Here is a 19,792-nt window from a genome sequence, read left to right on the forward strand (position 1 = left end):
GAAACAAATCCACTTCGAATATCCGAATTAAAAGATAAAATCCCAACATACTAAATCAATTGTTCAAAATTGAAGATTACACACAGATAACAAAATAATATATAACAAAATGCTCCTCTTCCATCGACCTGCGACCGTGGTGCACTCTATGGGCAGGCTACAGAGTGTTTTGCCTATGTGCATATGTTCTCTTTTGCTCACATTTGCTTCCAACGCTGATCTTTAACCTTTTTGCCCTTTTTAGTACTCTCCATCCTTGACTTCTTCACCATTTCAAATGCAAAATAGCAAGAGGTATAAAATTCATCCAAAAGAAATAAAAATATGAAACAAACTACATATATGATTCTAGAATGATATAGAAAAATCTATATAATTCGCACTTATCAATGTTGCGCTCATTGGAGGTAGTTCTTCAAATTGGGGACTTAGAAAGTCGCACTCATATGAAGCAATTCCTCAGATAATGTATTTAGATGGTAAAGTGCTCCTGTGTCTAGGGCCTTGTGGGCCCGGAGTGAGACCTGTTGAAGGACTTAGCGAGGCTTAATCAGAGGCAATGCCTCAGATGAGAGACTTTTCATAATTTTGTGTTCATCTAAGGCAATGCTTCAAATGGGGGACTTAGATGATGTTTCCTTCATATGAAGCAGTGCCTCATATTTAGGGTACTTAAATGATGAAGTTCTAAGTTCTGTGAATTAGCCCTTCAACTTTGTTGTTCAGCAAAGGCAGCAGGTTTGTGCAGCTATAACTTTTTGCCACTATTTAGACAAGTTTATGTTCATATTGGTTTGTAGCCCTTTATCAAGTGCACACATCGTCAATTACACAACCAATAAACTTATTCATTAAAATACTAAACATTTGAAATTCAAAGACAACCTAAAAGTTGTAAGCAAATACTAAAAGATAATTGGAAAGGAAACAACAAAATGCAATAAAACAACAAGTCTGTGAAATCCCGACGTATTGTCGCCTGAAGTTGGTTACAACGTCATCCTTCGGAAGATAATTTCCGACTTTTGTAGCTTGCTTTGATTATGTCCATTTTCTTAGCTAATTGTGAGCCTTGACTCCTAAGGTATAGTCTATCTCTTGAAGAATGAAGATTCAAGATTAGGATTTTCTCTACATAGCTCCCTAATGGCCTCATAGATCCGCGTAACTTTGGTGGGATGTATGCTTCTACTCCATGGACAAGTTTGTGAAGAACTCCCTTTGTGATCAAATGTTAAATCCCTTTAGAAGAAGGACGTTGGTTGTATTGTTTTGTTGTTTATTTCTCTGTGGATGTATCGAAGTTAATACAGATCACCTCTCACGAATTTGGAAACACCTAATGAAAGAGTAACACTTCAAGTCGGGACTTCTAAGTAGGAGCATCGAGCGGTCTGTCACTAACTCGTGATATGGAAGTGAGGTGACCAATGGTTTGGGGGCCTTTGTCTAGGTTTTGAATGGTTTGCTTCACTTTTGGCAAGGGTCATAAGTTGCTGCACTTGGGTTTAGACTTCAAGCCATGAAGTGAACGGTTCATCCTGGATGCACAAGGCACCTGAGGTTTATCATATTGCATTCAAGTCCTAGTGTTACTTTCATTGTAGTGAATCTTGTACGTTTTCCTAAGGAAAAGAACATCCTTGACCTTTTGTGACTCTTGTGCTAATCGCAAGCTCATGTTGTAGCAATTTTCGAACGCCCCTTGAAAGAAGATTCAAGGGTAGTGATACATAATCCTCCAAACCCTATCAAGTATTCGTCGAAAGGAATTATTTATTTTTCAGCTAGTCCCATTCTTCGAAACCATTTATTGAAGATGACGTATGCCGATAGAATTAAGTGTGAATAAATTAAAGGGCATTAGTTTTAACACCCCCCTTATTAATCCCACACCCTCTTTTATTTTCTAAATTCCCTTAATACCCTCTCTTATAAAGAGATAGTCAAAGTGTGATAGTATTTTCACACATACTAAGTGTGAAACATTTTCACACTCAATGTGTGTGAAAATATTTCACACTCACTAAGTGTGAAACGCTTAAAACGAAAGGAAGAAGATGAAGAGAGAATAAAGATACTCAATTCGCACAATTGTGTTTCACACTCAAGGGTGTGAAACACAATTCAGTTTCGCACTCAAGATCAGTAGTGTGAATGGACTTTATTTTCAATTTTAAATTTTTCGTTTCTTTAGAATTAGATTTCACACTCAAGTGTGTGAAACATTTTCAAATTTCACACTCAAGAGTGTGAGTTATTGAACTGTTAATAATTTTTTAATTTTTTTTTGTTTTTTTATAATTTTCATTTCACACATTTCACACTCAAGAGTGTGAAATCTTTTCAAATTTCACACTCAAGAGTGTGAAAGAACCAAGTGTTAAGAATTTTATTTTTAATTTTAAATATTTAGTTTTTAATAATTAAATTTCACACTCAAATGTGTGAAACATTTTCAAATTTCACACTCAAGAGTGTGAGTTATTGAACTGTTAATAATTTTATTTTAAAAAAAATTGATTTTTTTATATTTTCATTTCACACTAAAATATTTTCAAATTTCACCCTCAAGAGTGTGAAAGAACCAACTGTTAAGAATGTGAAAATGTTTTCCACTCATTGAGTGTGAAATACTTAAAACGAAAGGAAAAAGGTGTAGAGAGAACGAACATACATCGGTTCACACTTACAATGTATGAAATGTTTTCACATATATTAAGTGTGAAAAGTGACAACGAAGAAAACTATGAGATGAGAGTAAAAGTGAAGGGCGGTGTGATAAACAAAAATGATGGTAGTGATAAGATAGGAAAAGGGATATGTTTGGAATGAAATTAAATTTTAAAGAGTATTTCAGATATTTTGGTGCATAAAGGAGGGTGGGGATTAATTGAGGGGTGTTAAAACTAATACCCTAAATTAAAACCAAATAAAAGCAAATAGTGGTAGAAAAACATAAGAAGAAGCGACAATAATTATAAGAGTAACAGTGAGAAAAAAAAAACTCAGGCCATCGTGGCTTATTTACAGTTTCGAAGCCGAAAATTTCTTATTCATAGCAGAACGAAAACCCTAGAATTCCCACCCCATCATCTCAATCGATCGGTTTCAGAACCATGCCGGTTGTAATCGATCGTCGGAATCTCGCCGGAAACCGTCGTGCTTGAAAGGTACCCTCTTCTCTTTCCGTCACTGTCTTGCTTTTCCTCCCCCTTTATGTAACCTTCGCATTTCTCCTTCATAGAATCGACTCGTGCATTGGCATAACCATCGCATTCACTCATCATCGATACCTTGTGCATGCCCATTCATCACAAATCAGCAACACGATTGTATGATTTTGTCCAAATTGTTAAACCTAAATTTGATTTTTTTTTCCTTGGATTTTTCTTTTATCATTTTATTGTTTCCTGCCCGAGAAAATCATGCAACATAATCTGAAATAAAAATAAAAATTTGTGGTTTATATAGTCATATTTCATGTAGCAATTAGGGTTGATGTGATGTATGTTTATTCAGATGTGCTGGTTTTCTTTTCAGTCTTTAAAATTATATTTTTCGTTGCATGTCCGTTTGTCGATTTTATTTTGGTTTCTTTGTGCTGGCATTCTGGACTTCAATCTTTTATATTGTAAGCAGGGACTTTATTCGGATTTTGCTGGACCGAGTTCAGGGAGCACTGCCTGCGACCAAATTTTTTTTTTCATTGCAAATGCTGGCCATTCGGGTTGTGTAATATATAGAGAAGGATCAGGTAACTTCGAATCGAAATTCTTGGAGTTTGGTTATTTTTACTGCTGGTATGAACATACATGCTCGTTACTTGTTGTGTTTTTTTTATGACTCGCTGTAGTAAATTGGGAAAACAATGCATATCTGTTAATTTGAGAGGTTAAATTAGGAGAAGAGTTTGGCTTCCAAAAGGGTCATGGATTGGGTTTAATGATAATTCATGGATATATTTTGTTATTAATGTTAAGGTAGTAGACTTTGTTCATGAGCATTGTCAGGTATTGATTAGTGTAGATCCTAGAGTAGTTTTCAGTAATAAGCATTAGGTGATGAGATATATTGAAAACGTTTAGAAACAAAATCAGTAGTTTAAGAGTCTGATTTGATTGAATGGATTATCCACCTGAAAGTTACACAGTTTACTTCTAGAGGTTTAGTTTTCCTCCGAGCTTTTACGCATGTAGCAGGTGTTTGACTTGGGCATCTGTGAATATTTTATTACATATTGAGTTTATTTCCAAAATCCTCCTTCCTCTTTAATTTTAATACATCCTGCACCCTTCCCAATTCTTTTACTCAAATATTTATTGGATGTACTAGATACTGATCAAGGGTAAACTGAAATAACCAGTTACCTAAAATAATGGTGTCAATCCGAAGAAATTTGGTGCCTAAAACTGGATTTGGTTCTCTTGAACATGGGCTTCCAAGGTGTGTTTTTGTCCTCTTCAAAATGGTGAAGGTTGGGATTCTGACCCCACAAATGGACTGAAAAAGGCAAGTGAAGTCTGGATTTGGCTTCCCTAAGGTGCACATCACTTTAGAAGGTGAAGTAAGCTATCATAACTGTTGATTGAGAAATCAATGGTTGAGAATTAAAGAATACCATAATGTGCTAGTATATGCTCACAAACACAACCGTTGTTTTTTCACTCAACAGCTGTGATGATTTACTTTACTCTCCCTCACTTTAGAGGAGCCAAATCCGTGAATTATGACCATTTGTCCATACATGTTATGGTTATGTGCCTTGCAGATAACTATTAGAACCTTTGGAACCCATGAAATTAATATTAGGTGCGGTCTGGTTGAATTTTCAATCGGCAAAATATGATTTTTCTATAATAAAGTGTGTACTATACTACTATTACATGTTGGAGAAGGTTTGTTGATGTGGTCACTCTTTTGTAGAAGCCGATAAGAGAGTTTTGTTTTTATTTATTACCCCTCTTAAATAAACCTTCTATGTATGGTATTTCCCTTTTCTCTTTTACTTTATGGTGATGTTTTATTATTTATTTTTTAAGTTTTAAACCTTCTTGCACTTGCATTTTCCTCATTATAAACACATGTGCAGAAAATGCGAAGATGCTATCTTGTCCATTTTATTTCTGTACCTTTCTGAATGGAGAATGATTGAATTGAATATAATGGGCATGCTTTTGTTCCAGGTTTATGCGATGGACATGTCTGATGCCGTAATTGTCAAATCTAGCAGGTTGAAATCTGTTGTATGGAATGATTTTGATAGGATTAAAAAAGGCGACACATGTGTGGCTGTTTGCAGGCATTGTAATAAGAAACTGAGTGGATCAAGTACCAGTGGAACATCACATCTAAGGAACCATTTAATCAGGTGTCAGAGAAGGTCTAGCCATGGCATAGCACAATACATTACTGCGAGAGATAAGAGAAAGGAAGGGACTCTTGCAATTGCGAATTTCAATATAGATCAAGATCCAAACAAAGATGATACCCTTAGCCTTGTGAATATCAAATTTGAGCAGGCACAGTTGAAAGAGGACTCTGTAAGTACTGGAACTAGTAACTTTGATCAAAGACGGAGTCGATTTGATCTTGCTCGCATGATTATTCTACATGGATATCCATTGGCTATGGTTGAACATGTTGGTTTCAGAGGTTTTGTAAAAAATCTACAGCCATTATTTGAGCTTGTGACAATCAATAGGGTTGAGGCTGATTGTATTGAGATTTATGAGAAAGAGAGAAAGAAGATGAATGAGACATTGGATAAATTGCCTGGAAAAATCAGTGTTAGTGTTGATGTGTGGACTGCTATGGGTGATGCTGAGTATTTGTGTTTGACATCAAATTACATAGATGAATCATGGCAATTAAGAAGGAGGATATTAAATTACATAAGGGTTGATTCTTCTCACACTGAGGATATGCTTTCAGAAGCTATCATGACTTGCTTGATGGATTGGGATATTGACCGTAAATTGTTCTCCATGATATTGGATAGTTGTTCTACCTGTGATAACATTGCTGCTAGAATCGGTGAGAGACTTCTGCAAAACAGGTTTCTTTATTGTAACGGTCAGTTATTTGACATTCGCTGTGCTGCTAATGTTCTTAATGTCATGGTTCAGCTTGCTTTGGGAGCTGTGAGTGAAGTTGTAAATAAGATTCGAGAAACTATTCATTATATTAAAAGTTCACAAACTACACTGGCAAAGTTCAATGAGATGGCTAAAGAAGTTGGGATCCTCAGTCAAAAGTGCCTACTTCTAGATAATGCATTGCAATGGAATTCTACATATTCAATGCTTGAAGTTGTCTTAGAATACAAGGATGTTTTTATTCTTTTGCAAGAAAATGATACTTCCTATAGAATCTGTTTAACTGATGTAGAGTGGGAGAGAATCACTGCAGTTACCAGCTACTTGAAGCTTTTTGTTGAGGTTATAAATGTTTTCACCAAGAGCAAGTATCCAACTGCAAATATTTATTTCCCTGAGCTCTGTGATGTTAAGTTGCATTTGATTGAATGGTGCAAGAACTCTGATGAGTATGTCAGTTCTTTGGCGTTAAAGTTGAGAAGCAAGTTTGATGAGTATTGGGAGAAATGCAGCTTAGGGTTGGCAGTTGCTGCCATGTTAGACCCTAGGTTCAAGATGAAGCTGGTAGATTATTATTATCCACAAATCTATGGTAGCTCATCTGCCGGTCGCATTGAAGAGGTCTTTGAGGGTGTGAAGGCTCTGTACAATGAACATTCTATAGGCTCCCCATTAGCTTGCCATGATCAAGGTTTAGCCTGGCAAGTCAGTAATGGTCAACTTTGCTTGCCAAGTTCTGCAAAGGATTCCAGGGATAGACTGATGGGATTTGACAAATTCCTCCATGAAACTTCTCAAGGTGAAGGTGCAAAATCAGATCTAGACAAGTACTTAGAAGAACCTCTCTTTCCACGTAATGTTGATTTCAACATATTAAATTGGTGGAGAGTTCACACTCCCAGGTATCCTGTCTTATCCATGATGGCACGAAATGTTTTAGGGATTCCAATGTCAAAAGTCCCACCCGAGTTGGCATTTAACTATAGCGGAAGAGTCCTTGATCGTGATTGGAGCTCACTTAATCCAGCAACTGTCCAAGCTTTGGTGTGTTCACAAGATTGGATTAGGAGTGAACTGGAAAACTAGAATTGCTTTTCCCCTGCATTTCAACTGTACATGCCAACTCTCTTAGAAGTATCTCCATTGTAAGTTAGATCTTCTAATTTCACATTTCAATTTTCTTGACCTTTTTGTATGCAGATTATATTTAGCCCATAGCCTTATGCAACTAAGCGAGTTAATTACTATTTTATTTGTTAAGTTGGTTTTTAATATTTTTGGTAATCTGTGGCTTGTTGAGAACAAGCGATCTTGTCATGTCCGCCAATAGAGCTATAAACATTTGCTGCCACAAGCGAACGATCAATCTTCATTTCAAGCACACCAATGTTTAACGTAATTAGATTCGTTGTGTTCACAATACGATCCTACTGTTTGAGTTTGTTTTTTCTTTATTCACTACACTATTTGATATGGATAATAGATTTTTTTTGTTTAAGCCTGATATGGATGAATAAATGTTTGGCTAAATGTTTTTATGAGAATATAAGAATAATTTACGACCGTTAGATCTTTTTATGAATGACTCATATTAAAACAAATTAATCGTCACAGGATCAATTAAAAAATTCATGGGACTTTTTATATATATATATATAAATATATATATATATAGAAAATTAATTTACTTGTGAACATAAAATTATATAGTTTCCACTTTTTTTTGACAGATATTTATACTATATTTACTACTTTGATTAATGAAAAATATACTGAGGTAATCCCAAAAATTCTCAAGAAATGCATTTGATCGCACTTCCCCAACTTGAAATTTTATCTCATGATCTCAGATAATCCAACTCAAAATTAATGTGCCTTAAAGGTTGAAACCTAACGCTTATAATTTAAATAAATCTCAGAGTACAACAGTACTAATCCTTTATTATTTCATGTGTTATACTCCTTGTCATATATCTCTTTGCTCCTTAAACTTCCAATAGCACTTGTAATTTGAGCACTCCCTAAGCTTATATAGCTTTTTTCTAAACTTAATCACCATCCTATGTCCCCTAATGTGTGCCCCTAGGCATTTTTTGAAGTACCTAAGTAACATATACTCCACCATCTTAAAGTATGGCTGTTGGTATGTATGGTACGTTATTCCCAATTTTAAATTTCTGTTATTTTTTTGGTTTAAAAGATGTTTGTCACGTTGTGAGAGGGATATAGTGAGTCTTCACTCTTTGGTGCAAGAGTACTAAAAATTTGCTCGTCCCCGAGGGTTAGCTCAAGTGGTAAGAGTTAGGGGACACAAGAGTTGGGGAGAGGAAAGTCCAGGATTCGAATCCTAAAAGGAAAATTTGAAGGGATTTTCTAACTTACTAACAACTACTAACCACTAACATTTACCTATAAAAAAAAAGAAAAACTAAAAATTTGCTCGTGCTTAGTATTATATTGTAGCAACTCAAGTTATAGTACGACTGTAACATATACTCCACCAACTTAAAGTATGGCTGTTGGTATGTATACTACGTTATTCCCAATTTTAAATTTCTACTATTTTTTTGGTTTAAAAAGATGTTTGTCACGTTGTGAGAGGGATATAGTGAGTCTTTACTCTTTTGTGCTACAAGAGTACTAAAAATTTGCTCATATGCTTAGTATTATATGTTAGCAACTCAAGTTATAATTCTTCCCTCACAACACATGCAAACCATGATACACCCACTCTAAGTGCTTAAACGATTAAACCCTTACATATACATTCCAAAACACTAGCTTTCGTCATAACTTCATTTTAAGAAACATTCATCCTTCTTCTCTCCTCCAAGCGGAGCATGTCGCCAATCCCACCTCTCACTGCAACAGCACACCACTACCTATAGTGAAGCTAGTCACCCTCCCTCCCATACCATGGATGTGCCTTCTTCTTTCTTCAACCTCCATCATTGTATAGGGGAACATTGTAGTTGCGTCGTGCATGGAAGCCACAAGAATCGCTCATCTGTCCTGCTGTCAACATTAATTGCTCCTACAATCAAAGAAGCAAACCTCCTTCCTCTCCTTCATCGTGATCATCGTTTCACTGAAGTAGCTAAACAGTACAAAATGTGATGTACAATCAAAAAGCAAAAATCTACCTATCCTATCACCTACGCGTTTCACCATCTACTACACTTTAAAAGAGACTCAAGAAATCACTATTCATAAAAGAACTTCAAATCTTAGCCGTCCATTTCAATCTCTCTCCATTTTCACGCTATAATCTTGACCACTCGATTGTGAGACTTTTTTTCCCCTGTTTTACTGCAGGTTCTCTGTGTTGTTGGCTGAAGGTCACAAATTGTATTTCTATAAGCGTTCGTGCGATATCGTCATGCTCGCAGACTTTATCTCTGTTGCGTGTCTAATGTATAAGTGTAGTTGGATTCATCGAGTGAATAGCTGTCGAAGTTGCCATGAAGGGGATGATATCATTGATTGCGTTTTTGTGCTCAGATCTGAAGCCGAAGAGTGTTGCAGTCTTCATTGTTGCAGATCCTTTTTTCTGCTTTAGTTGTTAGGGTTAGCTGTAATATGGTAGGAAGAGGTAAGGGTGTAATTATGGTAGAGGAAGCAATTCGAAAATTTAGGTTTTCCTGTTGACAGGGTCTGCGTTAAAAATCGTCATCCTGATCTAAGTTTCATTTCCCATTGTGTGGTAGGTGATTAATCGAAGGACGAAAGTAGTACTGTTGAGGAAGGTTTTGGATTTGTTCAGAATGGGTGGTTTGATGAAGGAGATTAGTATTGTATCAGAAGTTATGTCAGGTTAGTAGCAGAGGTTTTGTTTTTCATGTGTCAAGGAGGATTGCTTCTGAAGCCTAATTGAATTTATGTTTTTTTTTTATTATTTTTTTAATTTTGAATTTTGAAATGCTGATATGCTTCTCATTTTCAGTTGGCTATAAATATTGGGATATTGTGCTCAGTCTGTTTATCTTGGTCAGAGCAATTTCGTTTTGCTTAGCTTCTCTTTTGTTTAGAAGATTGTTGGTTGTTGTCAATTATTATGGCTTTTACTGGCCCTTTTCATCCACTTCGTAGCTTATGCAAAGGCAAAGATACATGGAAAGTTAAGGTTCGGGTTCTCCGACTGTGGGAAATGTTTCCTGTTGGTGAACCTGGCAAAGCATATGCTATGAATCTTGTGTTGATCGATTCACAGGTTATTTATTTTAGTTTTTATTTTGTTACTTCTTTTTGCTTGTGGAATCTAAGCATAGTGTATAATTTGTGCTTTTATTTTGTTGTATAGGGTGTCAAAATTGAGGCTTGTATCAAGAAGAACTATCTCAGTAAGTTTAGGGGTGAATTCTCTGAGGGTGGTGTGTACAAGATAAATTTTTTCGGTGTTTCTGAAAACTCGGGCGCATTTCGTGCATCTGATCATGAGTTCAAAATTTTCTTCAATTCGAGGACACGGGTTGTGCCTGAATCTTCAGATGCTATTCCTACGATTGCGTTATCCCTGAAAAACTCTGCTGACATTGATGCTACTCTTGGGGAATCAGATTTTCTCATAGGTAAAATGACCAATTCCATTTTGTTGATTTTGTTTCTGGTATAATGATGTTGATTATTAGTTTAAGTTTTATGTGTGTTATATTTAGATGTTGTGATCATTATTGGGTTGGAGGTGGAATTCATTGTTGTTGCATTTTGATTTGTTTTGAAATTTATGTTTCATTTTCAGATTTTATTGGATTAGTCACAGCAGCTTCAAATGAGAAGCAGTATACCAAATCTGGGAACATCACAAGGAAGATTGAGCTGGATTTAACTGATGAAAAGTAACTGCATACAATACTGTGAAACTTATTTGCATAATAAACTTTTGTTAGATTGTTTTTCAACCCGTACCTTTGTTGTTATTTGTGTGTATGTAGGGGGGTGGTGAGGTGTGCGTTGTTTGGTGGTTATGTTGACATTGTAAAAGGGTTTCTTGCCACTATAGGCGATGAATTGCCAGTTGTTGTTCTTCAATTTGCTAAGATCAAGTCATTTCGGGGTAATATCCTAATTCGGAAGCTATTGATCGCAGCTGTGTTGTTTTAAATGATTTTAATCAGTTGTTAATTGTTTTGTCCATTATATTCAATTTTAGGTGATATTGTTCTTCAAAATGTTATGAATGGAACGAAGATTATGTGGAATCCTGATATCCCGGAAGTAGCATCATTTCGAGATGGGTAATCAAGTATTTATTTTTTTATTATTCCTATGCAAAGAATTTGTCTTTGTATTAATTTTATCCCGTCAATGTCGAATTATATCTATGGACTTTACTGATGTGTGTAGTTTTGCTCGTAATGGAATTGATTGTCACCTTCCTCTTGGTTTAATTGATGGTGATGTGCCAACTCTTTCTCTTGATGAGGATTTTTTAACAATGTTTCCTCGGAAGACTATTCTGGATTTGCATTCAACTGCTGAGGTTCATTAATGATTTCGTGTATTGTATGGTGTTTTTATTACGTTCTTAGTTATTTGTTTATACATATAGACTAAGTTATCTTTTGATTAAATATGTTTATAGGAAGGTATATTCATTGTATGTGCTAAGGTATCTGGTTTACTTGAGGGGGAGAAGTGGTGGTATATGTCCTGCCGTTGTCACAGAGGTGTTACAATTAAAGATGATATGCCTTATTGTTCTGGGTGTGCTACGTTTGTGCTTGAAGTTATTCCAAGGTAAGTTAGTGAAGTATATATTTTTGCCTTTATTCTTTATTTTTTGGTATTTCTTTCAGCTGTTCGTGTTTGGAGATCAGCTAAACGTTGATATGTTCTTGGATGCATAGGTTTAGGATTAAGATTGAAGTCTGTGAGGATGAAGACACAGCTATATTTGTCTTATTTGATGCTGATAGTCAACATCTAATCCAAAGGAATTGCAAGGATTTATTTGCTGGTTGGAAGGTGTAATTTACTTATCTTTGTTGTAATATTTTTCTGTGTGTGTTATTACATTTGGTGTTTTGTTTTTACCTTTATTAAGTTTATATTTTTTTTACCTGTGTTATGTTAGGGGAAGAATGCGTGTGAATATCCTGATGTTATTAAGGGTTTAGTTGGGAAGGAGTACCTTTTTAAGGTTGAGAAGATGTCTGACCACGGTGCGAAATTTGACGATTCATTCAAAGTGAAGAAGGCTTGTGATAATGGTTCTGTTATCGAGAAGTTCAAGCATAATTCTCAAGTTCAAACTCCTAAGAAGGTATTTATTTGTTTCTTATTTGAAAATTGCTTTGGACTGTTGGTAATGAGTTATATATTCCTATTTCCAGTTGCTTACCGATGCGTTTGTTTCTAAATTTGCTGGTGGATCAAATGGACGTCACTTGAGTGACATTATAGCTGAGTCTTCCAATGAACTTTCAGAAATTGGTGCCAATACAGTCTCCCTTGATGACATATCTCCGGTGGAATGTTCCTCTGTTCTTTCTTCTGTTGGGAGTGCTGGTGATTTTGATGCAAGCTCCTCCAAACCTACCAAGAAGATGAAGCTAAGGAATGTTAAAGAGATTTAGGAGTCTTTTCAGTTATAAGACATCATGTGTTCCTTCCAAGTAGTTTATCCATTTTGACTGTGTCAAGAACTTGTGTTTTGCTGCCCCTCTGATGTTGTTGTAATGTTTCTATTCGGGTGCTCTCTATCACCTTATGTTTTGTTATATTTTGTTATACTGCCGAGGGGTATTTTAATTTTTAGTGATTGGAACCTTTGCTGGTTGTCCTGGTTTTTTTAGATGGTCTTTGTCTTTTGTTTTATGGTTTCACTTTGATGTGATGTAATGAACTGTCGATGATATGGGAAATCTTATGTTTATTTGTTTGTAATATTCTGCAGTTTATTTTTCATTTGGTTCTGGGAGCACTTATAATTCGACATCATCATTTTCCTCTAACATACCTTGGGTAGGACTTTAATTTTATAAATGTATTGTACTGGTGTTTCACTGATCTTATTTATGGTATGAGATTTAGTAGCTTTGTACATGTTATATGTACATCACAATTGCCCAGAACTTTTTATAAAGGTATTCTTGCTGTTATTTTGAAAAGTGTAATATAAAATATGATATGAACTGTAATAAGTGTAGTTTTTTTTGTATGAGATTTACATTGTTTTCTGTCATTCCAATGACGTAATATTTTTGTGTCGTATTTTGTTTAAAAAGACAAAGTATTTCTATCTACGTTTTTTTATTCCAAGATGGGTGTGGTCAATTATGAAATTTGGTAGAAATTAACTTACCCTTATGTTTATTTGATTAGTAGAGGCTGTTGTTCATTTTTATTAGTTTGGCACTTAATAATTATTGTAGTGTTGGCAGAGAATAATTGGGAATTACCGAATTAGTTTTAACACCCCCTTATTAATCTCACACCCTCTTTTAATACCCTCTTTTAATACCCCTTATTTTCTAAATTCCCTTAATACCCTCTCTTATAAAGAGATAGTCAAAGTGTGATAGTATTTTCACACATACTAAGTGTGAAACATTTCACACTCAATGTGTGTGAAAATATTTCACACTCACTAAGTGTGAAACGCTTAAAACGAAAGGAAGAAGGTGAAGAGAGAATAAAGATACTCGATTCGCACAATTTTGTTTCACACTCAAGGGTGTGAAACACAATCACGTTTCGCACTCAAGATCGGTAGTGTGAATAGACTTTATTTTCAATTTTAAATTTTTCTTTTATTTAGAATTAGATTTCACACTCAAGTGTGTGAAACATTTTCAAATTTCACACTCAAGAGTGTGAGTTATTAAACTGTTAATAATTTTTTAATTTTATTTTTTTATAATTTTCATTTCACACTCAAGAGTGTGAAATCTTTTCAAATTTCACACTCAATAGTGTGAAAGAACCAAGTGTTAAGAATTTTATTTTTAATTTTAAATATTTAGTTTTTAATAATTAAATTTCACACTCAAATGTGTGAAATATTTTCAAATTTCACACTCAAGAGTGTGAGTTATTGAATTGTTAATAATTTATTTTTTTAAAAAAAATTGATTTTTTTCTATTTTTATTTCACACTCAAGAGTGTGAAATATTTTCAAAGTGTGAAGGAACCAACTGTTAAGAATGTGAAAATGTTTCGCTCACTGAGTGTGAAATACTTAAAACGAAAGGAAGAAGGTGAAGAGAGAATGAATATACATCGGTTCACACTTACAATGTATGAAATGTTTTCACATATATTAAGTGTGAAAAGTGACAACGAAGAAAACTATGAGATGAGAGTAAAAGTGAATGGTGGTGTGATAAACAAAAATGATGGTAGTGATAAGACAGGAAAATAGATATGTTTGGAATGAAATAAAATTTTAAAGGGTACTTCAGACATTTTGGTGCATAAAGGAGGGTGGGGGATTAATTGAGGGGTGTTAAAACTAATACCCAGAATAATTTAGTTTAACATATTGTTATCTTTATATCCTATTTGATTACATTTGTCCCTTAAATTTTTTTTTATTTAAAAGATCCAGAAGTCATTACTTTGATATATCGAAAACCGATCTTGAACTTAGTGGTAGGTAAAGTAGATATATGGTTAAGTATGTTATACTTATAAGTAAAAAAATGTTATACTTAAAATGTATTCGTGGAGGAAACATTGGTAAAAAAGAGATTTCCATAAAGTCCTGAAATAACTAATATTTGCATATTTAAAATTAGGTAGATATGTTATTATATATTATTATTATGTTAATTCAGTAGTTATTGTTGATGTGTGTCTATAGTTTTCGTGAATGGGCCGTAGATATGTTTGTTCTGTTGGGCCCTTTTTCATCATTGAGTAGATATTTGTATTGGGTATTTTTCTTGTGGTATCAAGGTTGAGTTCCACCTTTTTTTTTAGGTATACTGTCAGATGAAACGTGACAATTGCTCAGTTTTCTATTATATTTCTGATTTTCTTCAGTACTTCAGCACAATTGCTTTCGTCGTTATCTCTTTCTTTATCGTCCTGGGTTTTGGGTTCGTTTCTTTCTTATCTTGGGATTTAGGGTTTTCATCATGTGGTTGATTATGGCGAAAATCTTGAGTTTTCATCTTGGGTCAGAATTTGTCTTGCGGCAGAGTGTAATTGGAGTCCCTATTGAGTTTACTTGAGAAGAGAAGCTTATTGGTACACGGGTTTACCGTGCCATAGTTCATATCCAACCAGATTTCGCATCTCTTTTCTTTTAAATGTTCAGGGGTATGTAATCTATCCTTCTGTGTACATGGTACGAATTAGTAGTACTTAAGTCAGACTAATGATGTATTTTTTACCTAATAGGACCGTTCACTGCTTTAAACATAGTTTGAAATAGATTAGAAATAACTTATTAGTAATCTAATTATTACTTTTCAGCCGTATTGTGGGGTAACTAAAATGGGGATGTAGGTCAATTGTTGCAGTCAGTTAGTAAAAGTGAAACTCATTATTTGATTTTGTGTTTTGATGGCTATTATACACGGAGTTGTTGTCTGACTATATCTGAATTCCTGGATTTATACTATCTTGAGTAGTCATTGTAATTTCGTCAGGTTTGTTTGGTATTTTCAGAATTTGTGACACATCAAATCCTAATTGTCTGTGGACAATTTGCATGAGTTGTAAGACTAAACCTCACATGGTGATCCAAAGTTATACCCTTCTTTTAACTTAACTAGGTTGTAGACACTCATTTATAGGTAGTAGACAGTCCTTATTACCATAGTTAAGTTATTAGTTTATTTGGTTAGATGTTATTTTCGAATTAATATACATTATATTAAGTATGCTAGATATATTAATATAAAACTACTATGGTGATGTGGTCTTCTATATATAGTATTGTCTCATTAAGTATGTGACTCATTACTTTGCTCATAGATTGAAAACTGTGGTGTTTTCTCTTAGTAGAAGATGTCTTCTCTTAGTCCTGTATCTGTGATCCCCTCCTTTGATCGAGTTCATTCCACTTCAGTGGAAAGAAACATTGGACTGTGAGGGTTCGGATCATTGATTTGTGGAAGCTTCCTGAACACTTGCTTCCACTCTCTTATTCATCAGTGGAGATGGTTCTTATTGATAGAGATGTATAGAAGTTACTTTTGGTTTTTCTTTATTTCTGGAATATTCAGCTATCATATTTTTAATTCTGTTGATATGCTGTATTTTGTGGATCTGTTAGCATTAACTTGGTGTTGAGCATTATTTAATCCATTTATCTGGGATGTTTGTAGGGGGAAAAATTGGAAGCTGCTGTATCCAAAACTGAACCAATTGCTGTTAGTATTGTTGAGGGTGGTGTTTATCAGATATCAAACTTCCGGATTATTCCATATAGTGATCCACAAAGATACACAAGGAATAGGTATAAGATTATTTTCCATAGTGGTACCAGAATTGTCCCATTTGAAGATGATCGAATTCCTTTGCATGGCTGGTCATTCTTTGGCATTGAGAATATTCTTAGAGTTGGTGATAATTTCGGTTACTTAGTGGGTAAGTCTCTTTTATCATGTGTTAAACTATGTTGGATATAAAGGAATGATATTCTGGTCATGTGTTAGTTACAAGGTATATTTATATGGTCGACGGTATAGTTCTTTCCATATCTGTATGTATGCTTGGAGATTTTTGTGAATAGTGTAGTACGTAATATGATTTAGTACGAGTTATTGTAACAAGTTCATTAGAGTTGTTAATTTGTTGCTATTTTTTTGTTTTTGTATAGATGTTATTGGAGTTCTAGCTGCTGTGTCAAAGGGGAAACTTGTGATTAAGGACAAAAGAGTTTACAAGAGGATGGTTATTAATATTATTGATTTAACGTAAGACAAGTTGTGTGATTTGCGCAGGGCCATTCTTTTTTTATTATGTTGCCCAGAATGATTTTATCATATAGCTAATCAAATTTGTGTTGAATGATGCAGTGGTATGTGTCAATGTGTGGTGAATGGTGATGCTGTAGACATTCTTTGTAATTATCTGTGTTTGGATTGGGTAAATAGGCCTACTATTGGATTGCGGTATGTTGAGGTAAAGAAAGTTGAAGGTGAGTTTAAGTTAAAGTGTGCATTGTAGAACTTGATTATCTGTGAAGTTAAGTCATTTTTTTTCAGTTTAATTTCTCAGTAATTTTATTTGATTTTGATTACATATAGTTGATTCTGATGTCACTTACTATTATTGTGTGATGTTTGTAATTCTTAAGGAAAAATTTTCCTGAATTCTATTCCTCATGTGTCAAAGATTTACCTCAATCATACTTATCATGAAGATTGGGTAATTGGTGATAGGTATGAGGGTATTGGTTGAATATATTTTTCTTCTATGGATTGTATTTGTCTTTGTTATGAACTAATTTTTATATTTATATTTATTTTAGATTCTGTGGTCTTAAATGTGATGTTCCTGTTGAATGTGTTGGAAGTTTTGATCCCGATGTTGATATTAAAGATGACATGCTCAATTGTCATGCAAAGACATCTATTTCTGAATTGCTTAAGATTAAAGAGGTTAGTTTTGACTTGTAGCTATCTATCTGTTTGATAGTTAGGTTTCTTGAGTTATTGACAATTTACATTTTGCTTCTAATATTAGAGTAGTTTTAGTGTGAAGTTGAAAGAATTATTGAATTGATATTTGTTCCGTCTTTTGTCAGCGAGGTGTTGCTGTTGTTAAAGCTTCTATTAATGCATTTATTAATGATTGTCCATGGTCGTATAACTCCTGCTGGTGTCACATGGAATTGCAAAATGAGAAGGATGTTTATAGATGTAATCGATGCTATCGAGATATTGCTCATGCAGTTCGCAGGTTAAACCTTTTTATGTTTTAAATTTTATGGTGTGTGTTGTGTACTTGTCATAGTGGTTTTTTATTTTTCTCTTCTTTGTTTAGGTATCGCATTAAGTTGGAGGTCTTTGATGGCTATGACAACACCTTATTTATGCTTAACGATTCTCAAGTAAAACATATTGTGGGCATCCAATGTGAGGAATTATTTGCTTTGAATCAGGTTTGCTTGAATTTGTGTTGTTGTTTTATTGTGTGTTATATGAGTTGAATTCAATGTGTTTTTACAATTATTTTTATCTTATTTATTATGTATATTTTATTTTATTGTTAGGATGAAGAGAAGAGCAGATATCCTATTCAACTTGTGGAGAGTTTGTTGTGCAAAGAGTTGCTTTTTAAGGTTCGAACTGGGGGTGGGTTAACGTATTATGGTGAAGAGGTTTTTGAAGTCCTGAGGATTTGTGATGATGTTGGTGTGATAGCTATGTTTAACCCAATTGATTCCTTTTCCACACCCCTGAAGGTCTTTTATTTAGATTTTAGATTTTATCTATTAGAAGACATTAATTGTATTATTTTAAGGTTTATGTGGAAATGACTCATTGGATTTAAATTATCAATTTTCTGATTATATTTCAGGATAAGTTCATTCCGTCGTTCACGAAGTTTGGAGACTCTGCTGATGGTATAAATAGTGAAGGCTTTCAGGCTGGTGTGTTGTATGGGAGAAAATCTGATGATTTTAGTAACATTGCTGAAATTTATTCTTCAAGTTATGGGGCTGATTCTGGTAATGCATCCATTAACCAAGTCATTGCTCATCGGCCTATCAAAAGGAAACTAATTCATGAATTTGAAGATGAGGCTCATGATCGTGATCAGGAATTTGAATATGTTGACGAGTGTGTTCGGAGGAAATTGTTTGAGAACTATGAATATAGTACAGGAGGAGAATGCAGTGGGATTAAATTGAATGATTCTGTAGTGAAAACTGTGGAAAATTCAACAGATGAATTTATGGGTAATGGTTCGAAAAAGTATAATGTCAATGTAAATGAGGAGGAAACATGGATGCTGGTGAAGCCTGATGTTCATACTGATGGGCACCTTCTTAAAAAAGTTTCCAGTGTTGATGGAGATCATAAAATGATGGCCTATGTGGGCAATGGTCCAACCTATGGTGAGACAATCAAGCATAATGAGATTATTGATTTGACCCTGTTGTCTGATGAAGATGAAGAGGTATCTCAAAAGGATTGTTGTCTGAAGAAATCTGTTGATATTTCAGTGTCTTCCATGAGTGATAACTTTGTTATTTTAGCTGAAGATACTGACGAAGATGTGGACTGCGTTGAAGTTATCTATCTGTCTGAGTAACTTGAAAGATTTTGTAATTGGGAAGAGTGCATCTGGATCTGCTATTTTGGGTTTTATGAATATTTTCCTCCCAATTATTAGTATATTTTGTGTTAGATGTTATTAATGGTGGCTGATCTTGTGTAGTTTAGGCTTCGTTTGGTTGGAGGGAGGGGAAAGGAAAGGGAAAGAAAACACGGAAATCGAGGAGTGAATTTGGACTAAGGTTTTTAGTCCAAATTCACTCCTCGATTTCCGTGTTTTCTTTCCCTTTCCCCTCCCTCCAACCAAACATAGCATTATGTATTTTGTAAAAGATTTGACTTTCCCAGTATGTCCTATATAATTGTAGTATGTAATTTCATATAACTGGGTTTTATGTTTCTTTGTAGCCACGTAACATATAAAATTTTGTATATGAGATGTTGTGATTAGTATTTCATGTATCTGAAAGATCTTTAATTTGGTGTTTTATTGGATTTGAAATTCTTATTATTGA

The 19,792-nt window shown here is 34.4% G+C and overlaps 3 protein-coding genes across 5 annotated transcripts; all 3 read left to right on the plus strand.

Moving 5' to 3' along the window:
* The first annotated feature begins 2,995 nt into the window (after positions 1-2,995).
* On the plus strand, positions 2,996-7,358 carry LOC130723277 (zinc finger BED domain-containing protein RICESLEEPER 2-like). Of its 2 annotated transcripts, XM_057574265.1 has the most exons (4): positions 2,996-3,173; positions 3,643-3,757; positions 4,336-4,562; positions 5,187-7,358. In XM_057574265.1, exon 4 carries the CDS (start codon positions 5,196-5,198, stop codon positions 7,182-7,184), a length of 1,989 nt encoding a protein of 662 aa, XP_057430248.1. In that variant the 5' UTR covers positions 2,996-3,173; positions 3,643-3,757; positions 4,336-4,562; positions 5,187-5,195; the 3' UTR covers positions 7,185-7,358. The 2 variants fall into 2 exon arrangements, with proteins under 2 accessions (XP_057430248.1, XP_057430247.1); XM_057574264.1 differs by lacking the exon at positions 4,336-4,562.
* A 1,970-nt stretch (positions 7,359-9,328) lies between these two features.
* Positions 9,329-13,264, plus strand: LOC130723843 (uncharacterized). Its single transcript, XM_057574980.1, has 10 exons — positions 9,329-9,911; positions 10,042-10,308; positions 10,399-10,666; positions 10,837-10,933; positions 11,248-11,332; positions 11,442-11,577; positions 11,680-11,834; positions 11,945-12,062; positions 12,172-12,360; positions 12,431-13,264. The coding sequence occupies exons 4-10, from the start codon at positions 10,927-10,929 to the stop codon at positions 12,671-12,673; spliced, it is 933 nt and encodes a 310-aa protein (XP_057430963.1). The 5' UTR covers positions 9,329-9,911; positions 10,042-10,308; positions 10,399-10,666; positions 10,837-10,926; the 3' UTR covers positions 12,674-13,264.
* Positions 13,265-15,030: 1,766 nt separating this feature from the next.
* On the plus strand, positions 15,031-19,792 carry LOC130726457 (uncharacterized). Of its 2 annotated transcripts, none has more exons than XM_057577718.1 (10): positions 15,031-15,361; positions 16,376-16,638; positions 16,871-16,967; positions 17,070-17,191; positions 17,351-17,435; positions 17,525-17,654; positions 17,801-17,955; positions 18,040-18,157; positions 18,269-18,337; positions 18,577-19,792. In XM_057577718.1, the coding sequence occupies exons 1-10, from the start codon at positions 15,354-15,356 to the stop codon at positions 19,312-19,314; spliced, it is 1,785 nt and encodes a 594-aa protein (XP_057433701.1). In that variant the 5' UTR covers positions 15,031-15,353; the 3' UTR covers positions 19,315-19,792. The 2 variants fall into 2 exon arrangements, with proteins under 2 accessions (XP_057433701.1, XP_057433700.1); XM_057577717.1 differs by having other exon boundaries at positions 15,036-15,361; positions 18,269-18,460.

Source organism: Lotus japonicus, chromosome 6, assembly GCF_012489685.1.
Source record: "Lotus japonicus ecotype B-129 chromosome 6, LjGifu_v1.2".
Classification (NCBI taxonomy): Eukaryota; Viridiplantae; Streptophyta; class Magnoliopsida; order Fabales; family Fabaceae; genus Lotus; species Lotus japonicus.

Bases quoted from the DNA above. Each gene is read 5' to 3' on its own strand.
- LOC130723277 (XM_057574265.1), top strand. From the start codon at position 5,196: ATGGACATGTCTGATGCCGTAATTGTCAAATCTAGCAGGTTGAAATCT.
- LOC130723843 (XM_057574980.1), top strand. The intron at 11,835-11,944 runs GTAAGTTAGTGA...TTGGATGCATAG, and splicing joins GTGCTTGAAGTTATTCCAAG to GTTTAGGATTAAGATTGAAG. The intron at 12,063-12,171 runs GTGTAATTTACT...GTGTTATGTTAG, and splicing joins ATTTATTTGCTGGTTGGAAG to GGGAAGAATGCGTGTGAATA.
- LOC130726457 (XM_057577717.1), top strand. The intron at 17,655-17,800 runs GTTAGTTTTGAC...GTCTTTTGTCAG, and splicing joins AATTGCTTAAGATTAAAGAG to CGAGGTGTTGCTGTTGTTAA. The intron at 18,461-18,576 runs GTCTTTTATTTA...ATTATATTTCAG, and splicing joins CCTTTTCCACACCCCTGAAG to GATAAGTTCATTCCGTCGTT.